Source organism: Euprymna scolopes, chromosome 46 (genome assembly GCF_053919585.1).
Source record: "Euprymna scolopes isolate OS-2025 chromosome 46, ASM5391958v1, whole genome shotgun sequence".
NCBI classification, from domain to species: Eukaryota; Metazoa; Mollusca; class Cephalopoda; order Sepiida; family Sepiolidae; genus Euprymna; species Euprymna scolopes.
Genome location: NC_136527.1, coordinates 110,606,662 through 110,631,368, shown reverse-complemented (window position 1 = coordinate 110,631,368; position 24,707 = coordinate 110,606,662). Strand labels below are relative to the sequence as shown.

General features: G+C 35.1%; 1 protein-coding gene across 2 annotated transcripts in view; it reads left to right on the top strand.

The window, feature by feature from the left end:
• Nucleotides 1-23,263, top strand: part of LOC145270960 (transducin beta-like protein 2) — a 127,903-nt gene extending 104,640 nt beyond the window's left edge. For both annotated transcript variants that reach the window (XM_080126506.1, XM_080126505.1), the window contains 4 exons: nucleotides 5,270-5,319; nucleotides 9,813-9,992; nucleotides 15,002-15,188; nucleotides 23,020-23,263. In XM_080126506.1, coding sequence (XP_079982632.1) covers nucleotides 5,270-5,319; nucleotides 9,813-9,992; nucleotides 15,002-15,188; nucleotides 23,020-23,056 — 454 coding nt within the window. In that variant the 3' untranslated portion in view covers nucleotides 23,057-23,263. The remainder of the gene's footprint in view (nucleotides 1-5,269; nucleotides 5,320-9,812; nucleotides 9,993-15,001; nucleotides 15,189-23,019) is intronic.
• Nucleotides 23,264-24,707: the final 1,444 nt, after the last annotated feature.

Here is a 24,707-nt window from a genome sequence, read left to right as displayed (position 1 = left end):
TTTAAAAAATATGAACTGTCATCGATTAGAACTTCTGTGTCGAGTATTTATATAAACAGACCTAAAACGCGTGAATCCCAAAAGTCATCTACCGCTCACAAACATGCTGTGGCAGCACGTTTCGTTGTTAATAAGTTGAATTAAATTGCAATTTCTTGGAATATACAAGTCGCACCAAAAATATTTAAATACCAGTTTAAAGAAAATTTTATTCTGGATCCAGTCATATAAGTTTTTGATTGTCGGATTAAGTAGAATGTGCCTTGCCCAGCTGTAAACTTTAGTACTTGAGATTTTTTTTTGATTTTTTTTTTACAAGAAGGTCACCACTTATCAAGGCCCGGAAGCCACTCAGGGATAAGAGTTATTGCATTTTCAGTACGTTGTACGTTAGTGTTGAGATTTCATAAAGTGTCTATTTAAGGGGGCGGTTCATCAGGAATTTGTTTACGTTGGATTTGAAGACATCCAAGTTGTAGTCAGGTGGAAAACAGGCAGACGGAACAGTTCCACTGGCGTGCTGTTCTAAGAAAGGAGCTTTGTTCATGGAATCTACGTTTTGATTTAGGCACAGATAGAGAGTGGGGAAAATTTTTGACAGTGGCTTCAGCTAGACTGGTGTTTTTCGTAAAAGATTGGCGAGGGGGGACCAGAGATTGGAGTTCAGACGAGCACTTGCCATGGAAATAACGGTAAAACAAAGACAGGCTCGCAACGTCTCTTCTGTGGGAGAGAGGTTGCAGGGAAGAGAAAAGGGCATCCCCCACTAAGCCACAAAGTCTATTTTGTACTCTGTCAAGGCAGGATAGGTTATTTTTAGCAGCTCCTGTCCAGATATGGCAGCAGTATTCCATCCATAATTGGTAGAATGATCCAACCGTTTTTCCAGCTATCTTGGCAACAGATTTGATACATATGTTCCATTTCAGATCAGGAGGTTATTTCTGCTGAGATGGTTGAGCAGTTCTCTATTTATCGCAGATGTTTAGCTAGAGTTTTTTTTTTCTTCATTTTGGATTACTGTAATTTCCGCATATATTTTTGTAGACAAAAATATTAGTGTACACCAAAAAATTATGGAAAATTATCAAGTAGAATTTTAATAAAATCTGAGATAAATTTACTCTTCGAATTGTTGACTATATTAGAATGTTCACATGTTTGAGTTTGGAGCAGGGGTTTCAACAATTTTGTGTCAGGGAAGCCAAGAGACAATACGTGCTGACAAAGTCGAAACCTAAAAGAAATCTCCTTTAGACTGTCTGTTCGTCAGCAGAATAAAGTTATGGGAAGTTGTTCACCAAGGAACACAAAAGAAAGCTGAAATAGGATTGTTAATCAAGGTGTGGCGATGATTGGGACAAAAGAGTTTGATATGTTTAGAATTAGTTTACGATCAGTTCTAAGAGTGGAAATGAGTTTGTAACGGTTATGGACAGTTCATGGAGTGTTTGTAGGTTTGGGACAGTTGAGGATAGTGTCCAATTTGATAATACGATACATTTACTATTCGAATTGTTGATTTAGAATGATCACATGTTGGTTGGTTGTTTTTTTTTGTTTTACGACATATCAACCCTTTTCGGGTTATTTAATGCCGAATCCAAAGATTTTGAAGAAAAATTCTTTAATAGAATATATTTGTTGTTTTCAAATTAATGCCACATTCAGTAATTTTGGTAAAAGTTTTATGTTTTAAGTTTGCTGCGGTTGCATTGCGTATTCGACAACATAAATTAATGAAAATAGATGGTTGATCTTTCTTTTTTTTTTTTTTTACGGCATATCAACCCTTTTCAGGTTATTTAATGCCGAATCCAGTTATTTTGAAGAAAAAGTTTTTAATAGAATATATATATCTTTTTTTCAAGTTGGTTTCTATTTAACCCATAGTTGGGACCCTAACAGGTACTACCACTCCGGGTCAGAGTGGACCTGGGAGCAATGGTAATTAAGGGGTGGCTCTACACTCCCCAAAGCCCACAAGCTGGGGCCTCACCATCGGATAGAGTTTAAGGTCATATCCAGGACCACCGAAATCGATGAAATCGTCCATTTTTTAATCAAATAGACTGATTACCTACTCTAGTCGGGGACACACTACAGTACACTGGGAGGAAGCTTCACATGCCTCCCAGTAGTGACTCAGTCCACAATACATTGTAGTCTACATTGCACTGTAGAGAATCTACACTGATTTTATAAAATTATTTTTATGCATAATGGTTTGAATTAAAGTTTAAAATTTTAAGTTGGTTTCTATTTAACCTATAGTTGGGACCCTAACAGGTACTACCACTCCGGGTCAGAGTGGACCTGGGAGCAATGGTAATTAAAGGGTGGCTCCACACTCCCCAAAGCCCACAAGCTGGGGCCTCACCACTGGATATAGTTTAAGGTCATATCCAGGACCCCCATTGAGGGACTTTTACCCTCTGCAGGGGGGCAGTCGGCGTATTCTAATGCCCCGACGACAGGGCCGATCACGTGTTGGGTAAGTCAAGAAACAACACCTGCCGATAGTGTAGAAACCTAACAGACAAAAGTTATAGGCAGTTGTTCACCAGCGCGCATAAAAGAAAGCTAAAATAGGATTGTTAATCAAGATTTGGCAGATATAGTGACAAAGGGGATTAGTATGCTAGGAGGTTGGTTTACTGTCAGTTCGAAAGGTGACAGTGAGTTTTGTGACAGTTTATGGACAGTTTTACATTTATGACTGTCCAGTTTAGGACAGTTGGCAGCTTGTAGGTCTACCAAGAAAAATCAGAGTTTGGAGTCAAAGCCAGGTAAGAATAGATCGGGCCAAGAAGAAGATCACTGGAGATTGATGCGACCAGACAACTATCAACGGACAACGTTGAGATTCCTATTTGTATTGTCCACGATATGATTCCTATCGTATGAGTATGGCAATCATGTTGACAAACCAGTTTCTGTTGGATCCCCAAAGTTAAGCAATGTTGAACTAGTCAGTACTAAATGAGTGACCATTTGGAACTTTCAGGATCTGTATGTGCTCTCCGCTTATCTCGACATTGTTTCTAGTTGTCCTGGACTTTTCCTTGTTACTGGACTCGAACAGTGCCGATTCAGGAGAGGTGTGGCTGGGGATTGCACAACCCTTGCCTCACAATTACACACACAGGAGGTATCCTTTGTTTTTCGGGACTTAACGGAGACATTGATATATCAGTTTACGATAGTCTCACGCAGCTAGAAGAAGTCCCAGCTTACTACAGGTCAGCTTACTCATGGGATCATTAACTACAGGTCACCTTATTCCTGTGTTCTGGCGATTCCCAGGACACCTTCTCCATAACACTTCTGCATAATGCCAACGAATGAACTTAGAATGTGATTTAGATCATCGATGAAGATTATTATTATTATTATTTCAGTGGCATTCATCTTCGATGGCTTGAAACAGTTTCCTCCAAGAGAGGAAGTTTTTCATAAGTAGTCTTCAGTTGCATATATATCGATGAAAATCAGGAAGAAGGTTGGGCCCAGAATATATCTCTGTGGATGGAAAGCTGTCCCTCTAACACCTGTTGGTTAATTAATAACCTTTGATGGTTGATTATGAATTAACTAAAAGATATACCTTGTTTGCTTTGTATGAAATTCATACTGGAAGTCATATTGATGCTTGACAAAAAGATAAATTAATTAAGACTTAGCCATGTTTAGTTTTAACACACACGGAGAAGACCATCTGTCTTTATTTACATGTTGATCGAGTGACATGCAATCACTCATTTTATATACAGGCAAAGAGAACATAACTCCAAGTTACTCATCATCACAAACCCAGACACGGGGACGCAACTCTTTACACGATTAAAGAGAGACAACTGTTGCAGTTTTCATAGTATCAAAACCTATACCCACACTAGCAGGCCGCCCGGCATTGCCTGGTCGTAAGATACGCTTAAATAAGATATTTTGATTTGACATCAACAACTGTATTATGAAGACAAGTTTGCTGCCAAGTTAAAAATTAAAACATGAACCAACAGCTATCATATCAAACATGCATATTCATAATGCAGTCATTCAACCTTCACCTGGCGAATTTCATTTTTTTTTTTTAATTTTCAGACTTTTGCACCGATTTTCCCCTGGCTAAAACTCAAATATAAAGTTTTGCATGGGTTCGAATACCCTACATATAAAGTTTCATGTCTGTAGACCAAAAACTGATGGAGGAGTTTGGTAGGCAAAAATTTTTAAGCAAATATATATGCGCATACATAAATATATATGGAAAGAGTTTTTACTATAACTTTTTACGCAAATATTACGCAAGAATATCTGCATGAATATAATTTTTTTTTTTTGTTTTATTTAATTTTCACCCCAAACAAGGCACAGTGCCACTTTGAAGTAGGGGCTACTATCGGGGGCATAAGTTGTAGGGGCATTATGAAGGGAGATGAGTTGGGAAAGCAGAATCCCGGAAGGGAGTTTCAAAGACCCGCAGTTCTGGGGAAGAAACTATTGGAGTAAAAGGCTTTCTTGCATCTAGGGATCTCTACTGTAAAGGGATGAGACTTAGTAGCTTGTCGGGTTTGTCGGGGGTAGTTACGTCGGGGAGGTACAAGTGTTTGCAGTTCGTCAGAGCATTCACCATTAAAGTATTTGTAGAACAGGCAGAGGGATGCAACATCTCGTCGATGGGACAGAGGCTGAAGCCTAGATGACAGTTCAGGACCTATCAGGTTGACGACTCTCTTTTGAACCCTGTCCAGGATCGAGAGACAAGCAGCAGATGCACCAGCCCAGATGTGACAACTGTACTCCATACATAGGGCGAATGGTGGCCTTATAGAGGTATAGGATACTGTCAGGCGTAAGTAGTTTTCTAGCACAGTAGAGGGAGCCAACTTTCCTTGCAGCAGCCTTGGCAATGCTTTCAATGTATCTATTCCAGTTCATATTCCTTGTAAACGTTAGGCCGAGGAGTTTAAAAGAAGTACTTTCAGGAAAGTTATCATTCTATGAGAAGAGAAAAAAAAAATGGGAATTAATAAAAATGAATGTTTGAAAGAACATGCAAATTGGTTAGATTTTTTGCAGATAAATGCAATTCCATGACCCATATATAAGAAAGTTGTATTTTCTTTTTAAATAAATAGAAAACAGGGTTTTTAATATGAATGTAAGTAAAAAAAAAAAATAAATAAAATAAAATTTATAGTAGTATAGATTGATAATTTCAATAACACCTGCTATGACTTATGTAATTTTTTTTTTTTTTTCTCAGAATGGCCTCTGTCTCGAAAGATGGAACCTGGAAGTTCTGGGATACAGATGGTAAGTAATCTTTTTTTCTTCCAATTAACTGAATTCCAAATTCTAAAAAAAGTATTTTATATACTAGTTGTATTGAGCCTAGTGTTACCCGGGAGCTATTACGTTCAATTTTCTTTTCTAAATGTGACTGATCTATGTTCAGTATCTAAGCTAAAATTTAATCTGATTTTGATTTAATAAGATGCAAGTAAGAAAAAAGATATATATATATATATATATATTATTCCTTAATTGGAATTCATTTTTGAGATGAGCATTATATATATTAATTTATTTTTATTTTGGACTATTATTCTCATCTTTATTAGTCGTTGTTATAAGATCAAAGAATCCAACCTTGATCGCCCTTCGTGGCGCAGTTGATAGACGTTAAATCTCTACAGTTCCAGATGAACATTGTCTGAAGATAGCGGTTTCAATCCCACCCAAAGCGTGCCAGAGGTTTACTTGGCCAAAAATGTGGTGAGACGACAACAAATACGGATGGCAGTGATGGCTGAGAATGCAGTTAGCAGATTCGAAGTTCCTATCCGTCGCGGTTACCACCTGACGAAGGCCAGAGGAATAGTTGGCCGAAACGTTGTGAATAAACAACAACCAATAAAAGATCAAAAACAACAACTAATAAAGATGAGAATAATAGTCTGAAATAAAAATAAATTAATATAGGAAAAAAAAAATTTTTTAAATGGAAAGTAAAAAACTAAAAAAAATAAGTTGTTTTCCTTAACTGATTTTTCTTTTTGAGGTGACAGTTTAAGAATTTCTATATATTAGAAAAATTACCATATCGAATTAAGTTTGTTTCGTCTTTAAATGAATTATGGTGAAATATATTTGTCTATTGCAAAAAGTTGGCTAGTCAGAATCAAAGATTGTAGGTTTATTATTTTTTTATATAATATTGTGGGAAACCTGGAAGCATGTTTAATTACAGATCAGAATCACGTTCAGATTTTTTATCCACTGACAAAAGGAGGGTGGACCTGTAAATTCATCCTTGTCTGTTCGTCTGTCCGCACTTTTCTCAATAACTACGCCTCGGAATTTTTTTAATTTTGCACAAACATTAAACATGATATGAGTAAAAAAGTAACAGAATGGATTTTTTGGGAAAACTCCGGTTGCCCCCCCCCCCCCCCCAGGAGTACTTTTCAGGTTAAAATGGCTAAAATTGACACTTTTGTGCTTATTAAAAAAAAAAAATAATAAAAAAAAAAATGTTTTGGATTTTTATAAAACTTTCTGAAAAGTTGTAACTGATTTCTATATAATTTTGTTTGTCTATAATTCGTGATAACTCTTGGGTGTGCCCCAGGGGCTCTTTTAGGGCTAATAAAAACACTCCATTTTTGGGACTATTTTAACTGTATTTGTCCAAAATTTTCTGTGTATGTCTATTTAGCAGTTTTGCATGGTGCTGAACTCAAATTTAAATATGTTAAGGCCTTGGGGACTTTTGAGGTTAAATGGGGGTGGGGGAGGCAAATGATGGACTTAGTCATTTCTTTTTTGCATGGTACGGAACTCAAATTTACATATAAAACTGCACCGTTTGTTCATTTTCACCAGGATTTGACATCCCCTGGGGATTTTGGGGGTTCAGTGGGGGGGGAATGCTGAACTTAGTCATTTTTTATGACTCGTTCACTGTGCACTCACGGGGGACCATGCATGCTTCACTTGTTTTTTTGCTTTTTTTTACATCTGTACACGAAGAAGGTATCAACCAAAGAGAGAGAACACTTCGCATTACAACAAAAGAATCAAAGGGAGATAATCTAGAGTTCATGGGGGACTCTGGATTATCTCCCTTATCAGCTGAAGGACAAAGGGAGATAAATTTCTGAAGACAAACTAGCTGATTATATATATATCACTGACAAGGTAGACAACTCTTTAATATCTCAAAATGCACGAACATTGCTATCTCCAACACGAAGTTGCCTGATGTCGTCTACTGCAGAGTGCGAGACATTCACAGCGCTTTAAATACCAAAACCTGGTATTGCTGATTTTTTTTTTTTTTTTTTTTTAGAATAAAATTTAATTTTTATGCTCAAATTTATTTTCGGTGCATCTTAAAACACGTTTGCTAGTAAATAGACTAAATATAATCGTAGTATGATTATTGATTAAGAGTTATATATATATATATATATATATATAATATCTCAATATATATATAATTACATTATATATATATATATATATATATATCTCAATATATATATAATTACATTATATATATATATATATATATGAACAAATGATTAATAAAACATGTTAAAAGAGTGAAAAACATATTTAATTTTAAAAAAGGGAACACAAGTGTGTATATATATATATATATATATATATATATATATATATATATATATATATACCTCAACGATAAGAAATGAGTTATATATTTTAAGTCTCCCTCTTTGGGTAGAGCACTGTCGTAAGTAATCTCACCCACTATTTAATTGACTGAAAAATGCGATACTCGCTTTTTGTTCATAAACAAAGCGGTTAGAGCACTGTACAAGTGGTGGATGGATGTTTGTTTAAATAGACATTTGGCGAGATTATTTACGGGCGCCGCTTCCGTGGGTCGATCGGTAGAACTGCTAACTGGCAACGCAATGGTTCTAGATTCAATCCTTGGCTTGGGAGAAAGTGCTAGTCTAGCGGCACTGATGAGTTGTGATACAACGAAACAGGACTGTATGTCGATGACTACAAATATATATATATATATATATATATATAATTATTTTTTTACTATAATAATTAAATACTTACAGACACTAGTGTTTCATCCTTTCGGGATTCTTCAGTGCAGGGTGTCACGATTACTACCAGTCGAACGATTCGAACCCCGCGACACGAGACATCTCTGGCTCGATTAGCGGAGGCCGTATCCATTCGGCTACTATTAACCGTGTGAAATAGCGTTGAATTTTAAACATTTTAATTTAAATGTTCATTACGTCAGACAGACAGTGATCAAATCGTTATACGATGATCTACGCATAAGAGCTAAATTGACCGACTTTTAATTCAACGGAAAGTGCTCAACGATAAGAAACGAATTTCTTAAAGGGGCTGTCATAATTATTATTTTACTATAATAATTAAATATATGTGTGTGTGAAATCTATACATTCAAAATTTACAATTTAATGGTTGAAAAGACCAAACAAGTGCATGTCTTTTTTTTTTATTTTGTTTTTTTAATAAATAACCTTTAAGTTTTAAATTCTGAATATCAAGCACTTCTTAAACAGTGGATTTCCTATCAAAATCATCAACAGTGCAATCCAACGTTGCCCGGGGTTGAATGAGGAAGGGGGGGGGCAATAAAAGAAGGATACAAAGTCTTAGCACTCCTTAAGCCAAACCTGGGTTTCTTTTGGACATGTGTGCCTGTGCCAAGTCCTGCTACCACACCCAGGGTCTGCCAGTGGCCACCTGATTGCACCAGGAGATCACCACACCCTTCAGCACATCCAGGTACACTTTCATGTTGACTTTCAAGCTGACTTCGAATATGTGAGGTGGCGTGATGTGGCTCTCACTTGAAACCACACCAAAAACCATAACCGCAGCCGGAAACTTTGTTTTCATCACCCAGGTTACGTCCCTGTTATTTGTGGCAATCTAATGATGCATTTTAAAGGTGTTGGCAATGGTCCTGTTGTCATAACTTGGATCGGTAGAGAGCATGAGTTGTACAGCGGCGATTCTCCAATCTCACTCGTTGAATATTGTGTCACTTTCAGACATGATAGAAGGCGCCTATCGCTCTAGGGATTTGTACGCAACTGGCCAACTCGTAGATGGTCTGCAACAACAAAAAAAGAAAGCTGGTTTTCATGAAATGGAAATGGAATCATGTCAACTTTTCTAATACAAAAAAAGAACTATAGACATGAACAGAGAAATGAATAGAAATATGAGGAGACGTCGCATCACTAAAAAAATCATTGATTTAATTTTTTTATTTTAAGTTTTAATTTTATTCAATTATTTTAAATTTTTATTATTTATCTTTTCTTTTAAATTTTTATTATTTATTTTTTATTTTAAATTTTAATTATTTATTTTTTCATTGTAAATTGTAACTATTTTTTATTTTGAATTTTAATTTTCTTATTTTAAATTTTAATTATTTATTTTTATTTTAAATTTTAATTATTTTTTATTTTAAATTTTAATTATTTTTTATTTTAAATTTTAATTATTTTTATTTTAAATGTTAATTATTTTTATTTTAAATTTTAATTATTTTTATTGTAAATTGTAATTATTTATTTTTATTGTAAATTGTAATTATTTATTTTTATTGTAAATTGTAATTATTTATTTTTATTGTAAATTGTAATTATTTTTTATTGTAAATTGTAATTATTTATTTTTATTTCAAATTTTAATTATTTATTTTTTATTTTAAATTTAAATTATTTATTTTTTCATTTTGGGTTTTCTCCTTTCATATTTTCCAGTCCAATACCAGCTGCAACAAGAACCATATTTGTTATTCACTGGACAATTCCATTCAGATCCGACTTTCATTACGCTATCCCCAGATGGGCGTTCCGTCGCTATGAGTCATTCTAATACGATTTCGGTATGGAATACCGTATCGAAAAAGTGTGATCAGGTTCTGGAAAATGTGCATCACGGTAATTTTTATTAAATTTGTGTGTATACTGGTGGCTTTATGCTTATTAAGGCCTAAAGGCCACTCGAGGATAATAAAAAAAAAAAAGGAGGAAGAAAATAAAATAAAATCCAGTATCAGAATTGTTTTAACAACTCCTTTGCATTTGTGTTGATGGTGACCGTATTATTATGATTATTATTATGAACAAGCTCTATTAAGGTGTTGAGCACTACTGAAATAAATACTGCAAAATTTGTCCCCTCTCTCCAAATATTGAAATATATATCCGTATAACAGTAAAGTCGTCTTGGTTAAAGACTTTACCACAAGGCAAAAGCACAAAACTGGCGTAAAGGGTCGAGATAGATTAACTTTGTTGGTCCCCTGGTTTATCGGAAACGTACATCTGTTTTCAGTAGTGTCCATGCTTCTGTTATTCCGGACTATTTCCAGATAACCGTCGATTAGTTTTTCCTAAAATTTTGCCACAAATTGTATTTCATTAAATAGATGTGCACAGTAAAAATATTTTTTTTTTTGTGAAGATTCCCGTTGCGTCCCCAAGAGCTCAAAAATGGTAAAAAATGGCCAAAAATGACACGTTTTGCCCCATAACTTTTGATTCATCGATTAGATTTTTTGTGAAACTTTGTCAAAATGTGGAGCCCGTTGTTCTTAATATAAATCCAGTATAGGTGACCCTGGCAAAATTCTGGTTCACATCCCCGGAGACTTTTAGTGCTAAAAACGCCTCTTTTTGTGGCTCTTTTTTCATATTTCTCAATAAAAACTTGATATGTCTGACTATATAGTGGTTTTTCATGATGGTCAACTCAAATACACACGTATTAAGGCCTGAAACTGTGCCATTATCCATTTACACTGGGATTCGGCATCCCCAGGTGCACAAAAAAAGTCAAAAATTCCCGAAAATGGCCAAAAATGACACTTTTTGCCCCATAGCGTTTGATCCATCCATTTTCCTGAAACTTGGCCAAAATGTGGAGGCTATTGTTCTTAATATAAATTCAGTATGGGTGACCCTGGCAAAATTCTGGTCCGCATCCATCTCGGATTTTTAGGGCTTTTTGGAGCTCTTGAATACTTGATATGTATGTCTATATAATAGTTTTTCGTGCTGTTGAATTCAAATATACATGTGTTAAGGTGTGAAACTGCACCGTTTGTCCATTTTCACTGGGATTCAGCATTCCCAGGAGCTCAAAAGGGGTCACAAATGCCCAAAAATTGCAAAAAATGACACTTTTTACATTTGCCCCATCCATTAGATTTTTCTGAAACTTGGCAAAAAAAATTCATCGTTTCTTCACTATTTTTTGTGGCGTCATCTCACATGCAGCAGGAGAGGAGGACCATGCATACGCGGCTTGTTTATTGTACTTTGACCGTGGAAGCCTCTGTTCAGTCTCAAAAGACAAGGGATAACCCCTGTAAGGTTAGCTGCGTGTGAAATTGTGATGTAAGGTTTGCGCAATCTCCAGCCACACCTTTCTCGAATCAGCATTGCTTGAGTCCAGTCAGAAGGAGAAGTCTAGGATGACTGGAAACAATGCCGAGATAAGCGGATATATATATATATATATATATATATATAGCACCTGGAATTCCCAAATGATCACCCATTTTTAGTACCAACATTGTTGATACCTAATTTACATAATATCATTTTAACACCCTAAATATATTGAGTCGTAAATGATCTGACATTGAAGAACTCTCTGTAGTTCATAAGGGTTTCTATGTTGCCCTGACCCACCGGTTTTCATGCTGTTGCTGTTGTTGCCCAAACTCCAATCTCATGTTACGAACTGTTTTCAGAATAGACATCCCCCACTTGTCACCACTCGTTGGTTAATTTTGGTGATCTAATGGGAACCAGTGTGTCGACATGATTAAGTCATATTATTTTGACAGTATAGCTCTAAAAAGTCAGAATATGCCTCTCCCCACTCCGTTCAGAAAACTTTGGAGACCCCTGTCTTAAGTTTTCACAAAAAAAAAGAAAAAAAAAAAAAAAATCCAAGTCTGAAACTTTTCCTATTATTAAATTATGTTTCTGTCTGTTCTTGCATGGTTCAAATCTGATTAAAATAAAATATTGTTTGATCTCTTATGTTATGAATCATGTCTTCAAGTCTAACGTAAACAAGTTTTTCGACGAACCGTTCCATATAAGTTAACAAATTTACCGAGTTTCCATTACTAACGATTACTATATTGTCCAATTGACTACTGTTCAGTCTTTAACCCTTATCCTCGAGTGGCCGCTTGGCCTTGATAAGTGGGGATGCTTATGTAAAAAAAAAAAAAAAAAAAAATCATATTACAAAGATCCAATGTGTTAGCTGTTGAAAATAAGTCTCATATAAAGAGTCAAAATTGCATTTTCATATCATTTTTTTTTTTTTTTTATATTGCATTTTGAAATGTAATTGAGTTTTGATCGAATAATTATTTCCGTGACTATTTAGTTTTTATTCACTCCAAAAACAGCGTTAAATTGTGTAAGGACTTTTTTTTTTTTTTTTCACGCGTTTGACGCATTTTTAAAAAATTATACGCTGAAATTTGTTTCCCCTAGCAGTAACACACAGGATGGTTATTTTTAAATTTCCGACAGTTGTAAGGATTTTTCATTTGTTTGAAGCTTGTATTTTTAGTTATACAATGTAAACTTTGCCTTTGTTTAAAAATAGCATCCAAATAGAAATATCCAGCATCGTTTTGTAATCAAATGCAATTAAGCTTTTAAATACGTATTTCCAATTGATGGTGATGATAATAATAATAATCTGAAACTACTTATTGATTGAGATTGTCGGACTGACTTCCTCATCTTGGTTGTTATTGTCACAACGTTTTGGCCGTTTTGCCGACACCTGGTATGAATGAATGGAGGAGAACATGACCAAAAACTGCATATACTCCATCCCATGCAGTTGCAGAAAGGTTTACAAGGGTGAAACATGCCGCCCCCTTAAAGTAAGGGTGGAAGAACACTGAAAAGCGGTAACTAAAGGGGAGACGGAAAAATCGGGTATAGCCAACCATGTCTGGATGGAGAGGGGGGACCATAGCCCCCTATGGGATGAAGTAAAAATAATAAACAGAGAGACCCACTGGAAAGTGAGAAAACTTAAAGAAACAGCTCACATGCTCGGACATAACAACCTACTGAGCAAACCAAGCATAGCGCTGAATGCAATTTGGACACCTCTGATAGAGAGAGAAAACCTTGAATAACAACATAGGTTTAACATTAACAAAAACCAACAAAGAATTCTCCTAGTGACATATGGCCGAGTGGTCCTAGACGTTGTATCAAAGTTTACAGTTACCCAAAAGTGCTGAGTTCAATCCTGAACGAAGGCAGTAAAAAAAGTAACATTCAAAACAGAGAATCAGCAACTATGTCCCAAAGCCTAGCTGGAGTCCGAACACGGTACCCCCGTAATAATAATAAAGGGTTGTGTTCGAGATTCCTAAAAAACGGTTCCCCAGTTCGATACAAAACACCTGAAACGTTGTGACAATAACAACCAAGATGAGGAAGTCAGTCCGACAATCTCAATCAATGAAAACACCTCATCTCAAAAATACAGACAATTACTGAAACTACTTCTTTCAAACTCCTCGGCCTAACGTTCACAGGGAACATGAGTTGGAACAATTACATTGAGAGCATTGCCATGGACCGCTGCAAGGAAGGTAGGCTCTCTCTACCGTGCCAGAAAACTACTAACGCCACCATTCGCCCATGTACGGAGTGGTGTGCATCTGCTACTTGTCTCTCGCTCCTAGACAAGGTTCGACAGAGAGTCGCCAACCTGATAGAACTGTCCCATCAACAAAATGTTGCATCCCTCTGCCTGTTCTACGAGTACTTTAATGGTGAATGCTCCGATGAACTGCAAGCAAGACACGGAAACACCCCCGACAAACTCGGCAAGCAGCTAAATCCCACACCTACACAGTAGAGATCCCTAGATGTAAGAGAGCTTTCTACTCCAGTAGTTAGACATCTTGCTGCCCAACTCCCTACATAATACCACTGTAGCTTATGTCCCTGATAGTATCCCCCTACATCGAAGTAGCAATGTGCCTTGTTTGGGATGAAAATGTAATAAAAAAATTTTTTTTAAATAACCTATATATTTATACTGTAGTACCTTTTGGGGAGTGTGGAGGCACCCTTTAATTGCCATTGCTCCCAGGTCCACTCTGATCCAGAGTGGTAGTACCTGTTAGGGTTCCAACTATGGGTTAAATAGAAACCAACTTGAAAACAACAAATATATTATATTAAAAAAATTGTTCTTCAAAATCTTTGGATTCGGCATTAAATAACCTGAAAAGGATTGATAGGCCGTAAAACAAAAAACAACCAACAAGCCCTCTCAGTCTCCTGTGCGTCATGAGTAAGTTGTTAAATCTGTTAAATAGGAAAGTAGTCAATCATCTTAACAAAAATAACCTTAGTGACATGCAATATGGTTTCTGTTCTGCTAGATCTACAGCAGATGTGCTAATAGTTATATCTCATAGGATTAGCGAATCTCTCGATGGAGGCTTCCTTTCTAGGGCAATTGCTCTTGACATATCAAAGGCCTTTGATAGGGTATGGCATAAAGGCTTACTTTACAAGATCTCCAGCTATGGTATAGCTGGAAATGTTTTCTCAATTATTAAATCATTTCTCTCTGATAGGTTCATAAGAGTAGTATTTGATGGGTAGAAATCAGAAGCACACAGTATTAATGCTAGAGTCCCTCAGGGGTCCATCCTGGGCTCCACTCTCTTCCTGATCTGCATCAATGTTCTCCCAACTCACATCTTAAGATCATTTTTTTTAAATAACCCATATATTCATACTATAGTATGTTCGTCTCTCACGGTTTCCAGATAATAAAGATTCGATCGGGAGATTTTATTTAAAAAGAGAAAGCTGTCATGGCTCTATTATTAAGATTTTTATTATTTATTTTTTTTTTTTCTTTTAATTTTCAGGTCCTGTGGTTGGTCTCAGTTTCAGCAGCTCTGGCAAATACCTCGTCTCACTGGGCGACAAACACGCAATCATTCTGCACAACATCACGGGTTACAAAGCGACAATTGAGGATTTAGAAAACCGGAAGCAGAAAGCTTCGTCGAAAACAGGAGCAGAAAGAATACAGATACAAATCGACCAAGCAAAGTAAGTTTTCTGTTTTGTTATTTGGCTGGAACTATATTCATCGCAGTCTGCCTTGTCAAAAGACAAAAACAACAACCCCCCTTTCCCCCCCCCTTTTCCTTCTTCCCATTTCCCCTTTCTACTTCTATCTCCCACCACTTCCTGACTGTTTTTTTTTTTTGTTTTTTTGTTTTGTTTTGTTTTTTTGTTTTGTTTTGTTTTTTTGTTTGTTTTTTTTTTGTTTTTTTACAAGGAGGTCACCACTTATCAAGGCCCGCAAGCCACTCAGGGATAAGGGTTATTGCATGTACAGTACGTTAGTGTTGAGATTTCATACAGTGTCTACTTAAGGGGGCGGTTCATCAGGAATTTGTTTACGTTGGATTTGAAGACATCCAAGTTGTAGTCAGGTGGGAAACAGGCAGGCGGAACAGAGTTCCACTGGTGTGCTGTTCTAAGAAAGAAGCTTTGTTCATGGAATCTACGTTTTGATTTAGGCACAGATAGAGAGTGGGGGAAATTATTGACAGTGGCTTCAGCTAGACGGGTGTTTTTCGTAAAATATTGGCGAGGGGGGACTAGAGATTGGAGCTCAGACGAGCACTTGCCATGGAAATAACGGTAAAACAAAGACAGGCTCGCAACGTCTCTTCTTTGGGAGAGAGGTTGCAGGGAAGAGAAAAGGGCATCCCCCACTAAGCCACGAAGTCTATTTTGTACTCTGTCAAGGCAGGATAGGCTATTTTAGCAGCTCCTGCCCAGATATGGCAGCAGTATTCCATCCTTGGACGTACTTGGCTTTTATATAGATAGAGAATAGCATCATTAGTGAGATATCTTCTGGGGCGGTAGAAGGAACCCACCATCTTTCCAGCGACCCTGGCAACAGACTTGATGTACGTGTTCCATTTCATATCAGGAGTAAAGGTCAAATCCAGAAGCTACCAAACATTAATACTGTAACTCTTTTCCCTCTCCCATTGCAAAAACTCATGTTCTGCAGGGCAGGGAACAAAAATGATGAAATCCGCTATAAAACAACCAAACCAAACACTACAAACTATCGATTGAAGATACAAAAAGCTTAAAGATTAAAAACCTTCTACAAAATAACTGGATGAAACATTAATACTATTTCCAAAATAACTGGATTTGGCATTAAATAACCCGAAAAGGGTTGGTATGCCGTAAAACAAACCAATCAAACCATTTTTTTTTTTTTTTTTTTTTTTTTTTTTTTGAGATTATGCATTTCAAGAAAATTTTTTATTCAATTCAAATTTTTCCTCCTTTCTTCTCATCCATTCTAAACTTAAAAAAAAAATTGTTTGGATTAAACCTTAATTTCTTTCTTGGATTTAAGTGTTTTGTAAAAACAATGAAATAAACAAATTAAAAACAAAGAATCCGAATGAAAACCTTTTAGAATTGAATTGTTGAATTTAAATTTTAATTAATTTTTTTTTTTTTCTTTTTTTTTCCGTTCCTTCCTCCTCCTCTTCCTCTTTGAATTTAAATTTTAATTAATTTTTTTTTTCTTTCTTTTTTTTTCCATTCCTTCTTCCTCCTTCAGCCTAATAGGTGATGCTCTTTTCTCTTCCCTGCCACCTCTTTCCCACATAAATGTCTACTCCACGGCATCTCGAGCTATGGTATAGCTGGAAATGTCTTCCCAATTATTAAAGCATTTATCTCCGATAGGTTTATAAGAGTAGTGGGTGATGGGCAGAAATCAGAAGCTCACAGTATCAATGCTGGCATCCCTCAGCGTTCCATCCTTTTCCTGATCTTCATCAATGATCTCCCAAATCACATTCCTAAAATCATTCGTAGACATTTATGCGGACAACAAACACTTCCATATATGGCAACACTTCCAAAGCTGTAAATGACAAAGATCCCTCTGATTCGCTCTCCTCTGATCTTGAGCACGTGGTACAATGAGGAAAGAGGTGGCTGGTTAATTTTAATGCATCTAAAACCAAGCTTCTATCTTTCCATCATTAGCATTCTGATCCCCCGTCTGGTATCAATTGAAATCAATGGCTCTCACCTTGAGAGGCTCCATATTTTGACAAGCTTCTGGGTCTTTTTTACTGCTGATCTGAAACGAAACACGTACATCAAATGTTTTTAAACAAGAGCCATTTTATGTTAGGTCTTTTATGACGTCATTTTGGCGTGTACATTTTGACATGCAAATTATTGCGCGTCAAACTAGATATTAAATGGTACTTTTATCGTAAATTTAACTCATGAGAAACTTAAAATAAAATAGTGAGGTCTACCCGAGCTAGAACAGGGGATCAGTCGATTTGTAGTCGAATGCCTTACCACTAAGCTATATCTCCAGATTAAAATAAATCTGTTTTAAGAAATAATTTACCGAAATTTTACTATCTCCTATGACGGTGTAACGTAAAATATCCCCCTATAAAAGTTATTCTTTTTTTTATCTATAAGAAAGAAAATATATTGTAAAGATCGGATTTCTATTTGCAATACTCATCTGATAAAATTCTGTATGAAACATCTAAGAAACACTGCCAGACATATTAATTAGCTTTGTGCAAAATTGCAAAAGATTGGCTCAGCCGTTTTTGAACCTATGAGGAAGGAACTCCCTCAGACATATACATAGACACACAAACACACACAAAGTGACTTTTATATAATAGATCATGAAAAAAATATTTTTGAGTTTGCATTCACTGGAAAAATAGTGTGATCGTTCTACAGCTCTAGTAGATATCTCACTGCTGATGCAATTCTCTACCTGTATAAGAGCAAAGTACGTCCAACGATGGAGTGCTGTTGACACATCTGGGCAGGAGCTGCTAGAAAGACCTTCTCCTGCCTTGGCAGAGTTCAAGATAGACTTCGTAGCCTCGTAGGGAATGCCCTTTTCTCTTCTCTGTGACCTCGTTCCCACAGCCTGTCTCTGCTCTATCGTTATTTCCATGGCAAGTGCTCGTCTGAGCTCCAATCTATTGCCTTCCCCCCCCCCGCGCCAAACTTTCACGAGAAGCACTCGTCTAGCTGAAACCACTATCAATAATTTCTCACACTCTTTATCTGTGCCTAAACCTAAACGTAGATTCCATGAACAAAGCTTCTTTCTTAGAACTGCACGCCTGTGGAACTGTGTTCCGCTTGCCTGCTTTCTAGCTGACTACAATTTGGACATGTTCAAGTCCAACGTAAACAAGTTCTTGATGATCCATTCCTTTAAGTACTAAATTTCCAGTACTAACGTTTACTACGCGATATTGCCCGATTGACTACTCTATACTTATTAACCCTTATCCTCGAGTGGCCTCTGTGCCTTGATAAGTGGTGACTTTGCAAAAAAAAAAAGAAAAAAAAAAAAAAGAAATTAATGAAAAAATGACATCACTGTTGGGCCATACATGACACTAAAATATATTTTCTTGGTCTTCTGGCTAGGATCCAAGTGTAGTATCTGTTCTGTCTAAAGATGGTCTAATGATATTGTGGGGGTTTCTTGTTTATGCCGGGCGTCATACGATGGAAATATGTCACAGAATCCTATGGGGATATTGGAGATAAACCGTGATGACTAGATATATTCTGACGCTATATTAACCAGATTACTTAGATGAATATTTTTACAGCTTTAACAAAAGGGCTACAATAATATCGCAGGGTCTCCATTCACATTGAAGTCCCCCAAATACCCAGCAGCAATAGATTACATATGAAAGATGTCGCTGTGGAATTTCAACAGGTCCCACTAATTTTTTTTAACGCAAATCCTTAATTAAATAAGACGATTAAGCTAACTATGATTGTTTTTGACTAATTTCTAAATTGCATTTCTTTAAAAAAAAAAAAAAAAGAAAAAAAAAAGTTAAATAAAAAAAAAGGTGCCTACAACAATAATGGTTAAAAAAAATATAAAGTTAAATTTGATACTTAAGCAATAATATCGCAGGGTCTCCATTCACGTTGAACATCTCCCGAATGCCCAGCAGGAATATATTACATATGAAAGATGCCGCTGTGGAATTTCCACAGGTCCTGCTAGTAAATTTTGATTTTCTTAGTTAAAAAAAGGACCACTTGATTAATTTACGCGATTTTTAGACTATGACGCCTACGTTCTCTGACAAATATGTACATCATAAAGATTCATTTTGTATTTTTTTAATAAATGTAATTCTAAACAAGCACTCCATGAACGATACTTGGTGGCACTCGTGTGTACGTTCCTGAAACGTTTATGGATTTACATACATTCGATAATCGACTTCCACAGGTCCCCCTAGTTTAAATAAATATTTTTAAATATACTAGCAGGACCTGTGGAAATTTCACAGGGGACTCATTCATATATAATATATTGATGCTGGCATTCTGTGGATGATCAGTGTAAATGGAGACGCCCTAGTGTATTATTGTAACTTTTGTGTTAAAACTGCAAAAGTATTTATCTAAGCAAGCAAGGACGCCTGGCATAACCCGGTCGTGAAATGCACTTAAATATGATATTTCAATTTATGCAGATTTCGTATATATTATTATCGTCAATTTTCTACCGATTTTTATATATTATAAAGTTGTGATTTAAAAAAAAAATAAAAAATATATTGATATGACTTGGGTGCATCAGCTTGAATCAAAGCCAAAACCAGAACTTATAAATAAAAAAAAATATTTATATATATACTAGACTACCCGTGACCCGTTGGGTCAGTATGTTATATTAGCTATGGAATTCATGTATGAGCGTGACACTTGTGACGTAAAGAAAATAGTTTTTTTGTGACATAACAGAAACATTTCTATGGAAGTATATTAAAATGAAAAAAGAATATAGATAGATTTCTATGAGTCGTTCTGTTTATTATAATTGATTATTTTTTAACAAAAAAAACTTACAACCATTGAATTATAAGTGGTTTGACATACTTATAGGTAAATGTGCACTGAACAGATACCATAATACTTAGTTACATTCAAATTTTGATATATCTTTTAATTTAAATGCGAAAAAAACCCAAAAAACAATTGGGATGCTGAAAACGTACACAGTAAAACAGTACATTTTATTTTTGTGTTAATGATTTATTTGTAACGCAAATTAAAAAAAAAACATTTTCGGCATTATTTATTTATGTTGGTAATGTAGAAGAAAATATATAAACGTTTTTTAAGAAAGGTGTAAATTTTAACGCAAAAAAAAAAAAAACAATTGGGACATTGAAAACGTACACAGTAAAACAATATGTTCTATTGTCGCGTTGATGATTTGCATGCATGCGCAACCGGAAGTCGTAAATCGGATGTTGGGTAACAACACTCGTTACAAGGTCATTTGAGTTTTATAATTATACTAGCGAGGGGTACCCGGCGTTGCCTGGGTGTTTGGAGGTGTGGGGGGGGGGGTAAAAAAAAAAAGTAAGTATGAGGATCGAACCCGAACCCTTGAGGCAAAGTTGTAAATTAAAGTGTGAAAAAAAAAAATGTGCGATGTTTGCCATTGCCCCACCGCGAGATGCTAACGGAAACACGTTTGAATTTATTTAATTACTTGGATTTGGCAGGTGCCCGTTTTAATGAGTTAATGAGGTCAAGTTTAACTGCGGGATTTCATTTACTGCTGAACGCTTTTTTTTCCCCCCAAGATGTTATAGGAAAAAGACTAACCCACATGCGGCGAGCGACAAATGTTGAATATTTATTTTCCCGAAGTCAAGCAAATTAAATAGACAGGCGAGCTTCGTTGTTAACTGTGAGATATTACGATTTGTATGTGACATAAAACGTTTTAAAAAGTTGTGAAGCGACCGACCGCTTCTCTGAAAAAAGCCTTTTGTAGACATACAGAAAAAGCGAACACACATACATACATTTTCGCTTTTTTATATATATATATATATATATATATATATATATATATATATATATATATATATAAAACTTGAGTTCTTTCAGCTATAATTGCAACTGAAACCAAAACTTACGAAGGATACTCCTGTTCAATATATTTTGATATATACGAGGATTGTTTCAAGAGTAAAGCCTGTTTTTAATTCTAAATTGAAGAGCATGAACACAGGAATAGTCCCATTAAAATGAGTTACCTCTTATGCTCCAGAATTTATTTTTCTACAGTCATATTCTCGATGCACTTTTGCCAGTTATTCAATCACTTGTCTCTGCTTCTGACACATGTCCATGACTAGGTGTATCAGAATTTTTGTAGAAATTTTTGACACCCCTAACATGAAACTGCGAATACAATATAAAAATCTCGTAATTTCTCTGTTAAAAGTGGGTTATTTATTTTCTTTATGGATTATACTTCCAAAATAAACTATTACAGTTGTTTTAAAAGTAATAGAAATATTTTTTTTTTTTTTTTTTTTTTTTAAACAGTAATGAATTTTCCGAACTCAATATTTTTCACTAAAAATCTATCAAAATTTTTCTATTGATTCTATTTTTACGATATTTTCAGGGTCAATGTGAAATTTTATGTTCTTTCTAATAAATCGAATATAATATTTTAGACAAACGTTTTTTTTTTTTTAAATTCACGACCCCCCCCCCCATCCCAATTTTTAAGTGTCTATTAAAAAGTAAATACTTAAGTTAGTAACCCGAAAGTAAATAATTAATTTACTCACAAATTGAAGAGAAAAGGTCAATACATAATATATTCAAATTAAAAAAAAAAAAACAGTGTTCTTTTAGAATTTTACCTGTAAAGTTTGAAGTTTAAAACCTTTTTTTTAAACCACGTTATTTGTTTTTTCTTTTTTTTTTTTTTAATGGAACCTTGGTCCTTGCTCCTTTAATTGAAAAAAAAATTAGGGCTTGAATTACATTTTTCGAGGAGTTATAAGCTTGGAAAGACAGGGGGTCGAATAATTCACGCCTCCCATTTTGTAAATGTCTAATAATAATTAATTTAGACCCCGATAAGTACATAATTATTTACTCACAAATTGAAGAGAAAAGGTCAATACATAATATATTCAAATTTAAAACAAAAAAAACATAGTGTTCTTGTAGAATTTTACCTGTAAAGTCCGAAGTTTAAAACTTTTTTAAAAAAAACACGTTTTTTTTTTTTTTTTTTTTTTTTTTTTTTTTTTTTTTTTTTTAATGAAATCTTGGTCCTTGCTCCTTTAATTGAAAAAAAAAATTAGGGCTTGAATTGCATTTTTCGAGGAGTTATAAGCTTGGAAAGATGGGGTGGAATTATTCGCTATTTTCACGAAATTTCTGACACTGCTAGTCCATGACGGGTTGCTTCCTTAATCTTAATGTCATTTGAGTTTTATAATTATATATATAAAATAAAAATTACAATTAAATTTACCAAAATGATCCAAGATGGTAAAATTAAAGTATATTATAAATATTGAAGAATTAATATTTATAAAATTATCTCAGCCAGATGTAAAAGCTCGATAAAACTAAATAGGGAATAGAGCTTATAATAATAATATATATATATATATTATATATAAACTTGAGTTCTTTCAGCTATAATTGCAACTGAAACCAAAATTTATGAAGAATAAGAATTAGTAAAAGTATTTATGAAAAGAAATAGTGTCATCAGCTATTACCGAAGCTTATGAAGAATTCTTAGTAAAATTATTTATTACAAGAAATGGAAGGTCATAACAATTAAATGACAGTCACTTGGAAGAAAATAGATTTAAGTGTAACACACAAAATAACACACACACTATTATATTAATATATAAATAAAATTATCAACTTCTAACATAAATGTGATTTAATCGTAGCATTTGAAAGCTTAGACAAATAAAAATTAAACTTTTTTTTTTTTTTTTTTTTTTTTAACCACCAGGGCAGCCCTTGAGGAAGTCAGCCTACCCAAAGAATAAGGCATGAACTGGCTTGAATGATGCAAAGATAAATCCGTCAACCCTCCATTTGAGTGAAACAGCTCCCTCACGGAAGCCGAAGGCAGCAGTCATCTTTTGTACATTAATTATTCAACAACAACAACATGTACCACCCCCAATTTTTTTAACCCGACCATACATCCTTGGTGTTTTTGTACCTGTAATAAAATAAAATTCTAAAAAAAATATTCGTTTTTGAGGAAAAAAAAATGGTTGTTTTTTTCTATTGTAATTTATTTATTTTATTGTAATATTTTTTTTTTTAAATTTAATTTAAGAAATAATTTTCTACACTAAAAATGCTAGCATATACAGGGGTTGGACAAAATAAAAAAAATGCCCCTGTCCTGCATATGACCTAAAACTATATCCAGTGGTGAGGCCCCACCTTGCGAGCCTTGGGGAGTGTGGAGCCACCCTTTAATTACCATTGCTCCCAGGTCCACTCTGACCCGGAGTGGTAGTACCTGTTAGGGTCCCAACTATGGGTTAAATAGAATCTGACGTAAAAAAAAGAAATATACTCCATTAAAAATCGTTCCTCAAAATCACTAGATTCGGCATTACATAACCTGAAAAAGGTTGATATGCCGTAAAACAAAAACAACCAACCAACCAACCAAAAAAAGGCCTTAAAAATCAAGAAAATTTATTTTAATATGGTGTAGGTCCACCCTTTTGTGGCAATTACAGCTTCAATTCGCCGAGGTATTAGTTCATGCAAATTGTGAATTGTTTCCGAAGGAATTTTATCTCATTCTTCAGCTAAACATATCCTTCACTTTTTTTAAAGAAGACGAGCAGGGGTGTTTTGAAGTGTGTGTTGTGAAAAAGAAAGAAGTTGGAGTAGGCAGGCAGTATACTAAAAATGCTAGCATATACAGGGGTTGGACAAAATCAAAAAAACGGCTTAAAAATCAACAAAATTTATTTTAATATGGTGTAGGTCCACCTTTTGCGGCAATTTTCCAAGGTATTGCTTCATACAAATTTGTGAATTGCTTCCAAAGAAATTTTATCCCATTCTTCAGCTAAAACATCCTCCAGTTCTTTTGGAGAAGACTAGCAGGGATACCCGGCTTTGCCTGGGTGTTTGAAGGTGTGTGTTGAGCAAAAAAAAAAAAAGTTGTAGCAGGCAGGGAGGCAGAAAAGAAAGTGGAGGTGTGTGTAAGGGTGTTGGTTGAGCAAAAAAAAAAGAATCCGGCTATGGCCACCAGCCTAAACAATATGATAAAGCCATTAAGTATCGTGGCTTGGCTAAAGAAAGTGGACCTAGTGGCAATGCTCCAAAAGATAGGTGATGTTGCCACAGTGATACCATTATTCCTGGAGGGGGATGCACTAGCTCTATACTTGAGCTGAATGAGTGGAAACAAGATGATGCTTATGCAATTAAAGTCAGATTGCATATATATGTATTGTTACGAGGGAGCATTTCTATAAAAAAATAAAAAAAAAATCAATAAAACCGTTTAAAATGTGTGCTATCGTATTCTACGCACCCCTAATGATCAAACCTCAAAAGTTTTAATTCACGAGATAGTTTAAAGGCCAGAGAATAGTTAGAAAGAGTAGAAGGTTTTAGAAGTATCTGGAAAATCCCAGAGGGTTCGGCAATAATCTAGAATGG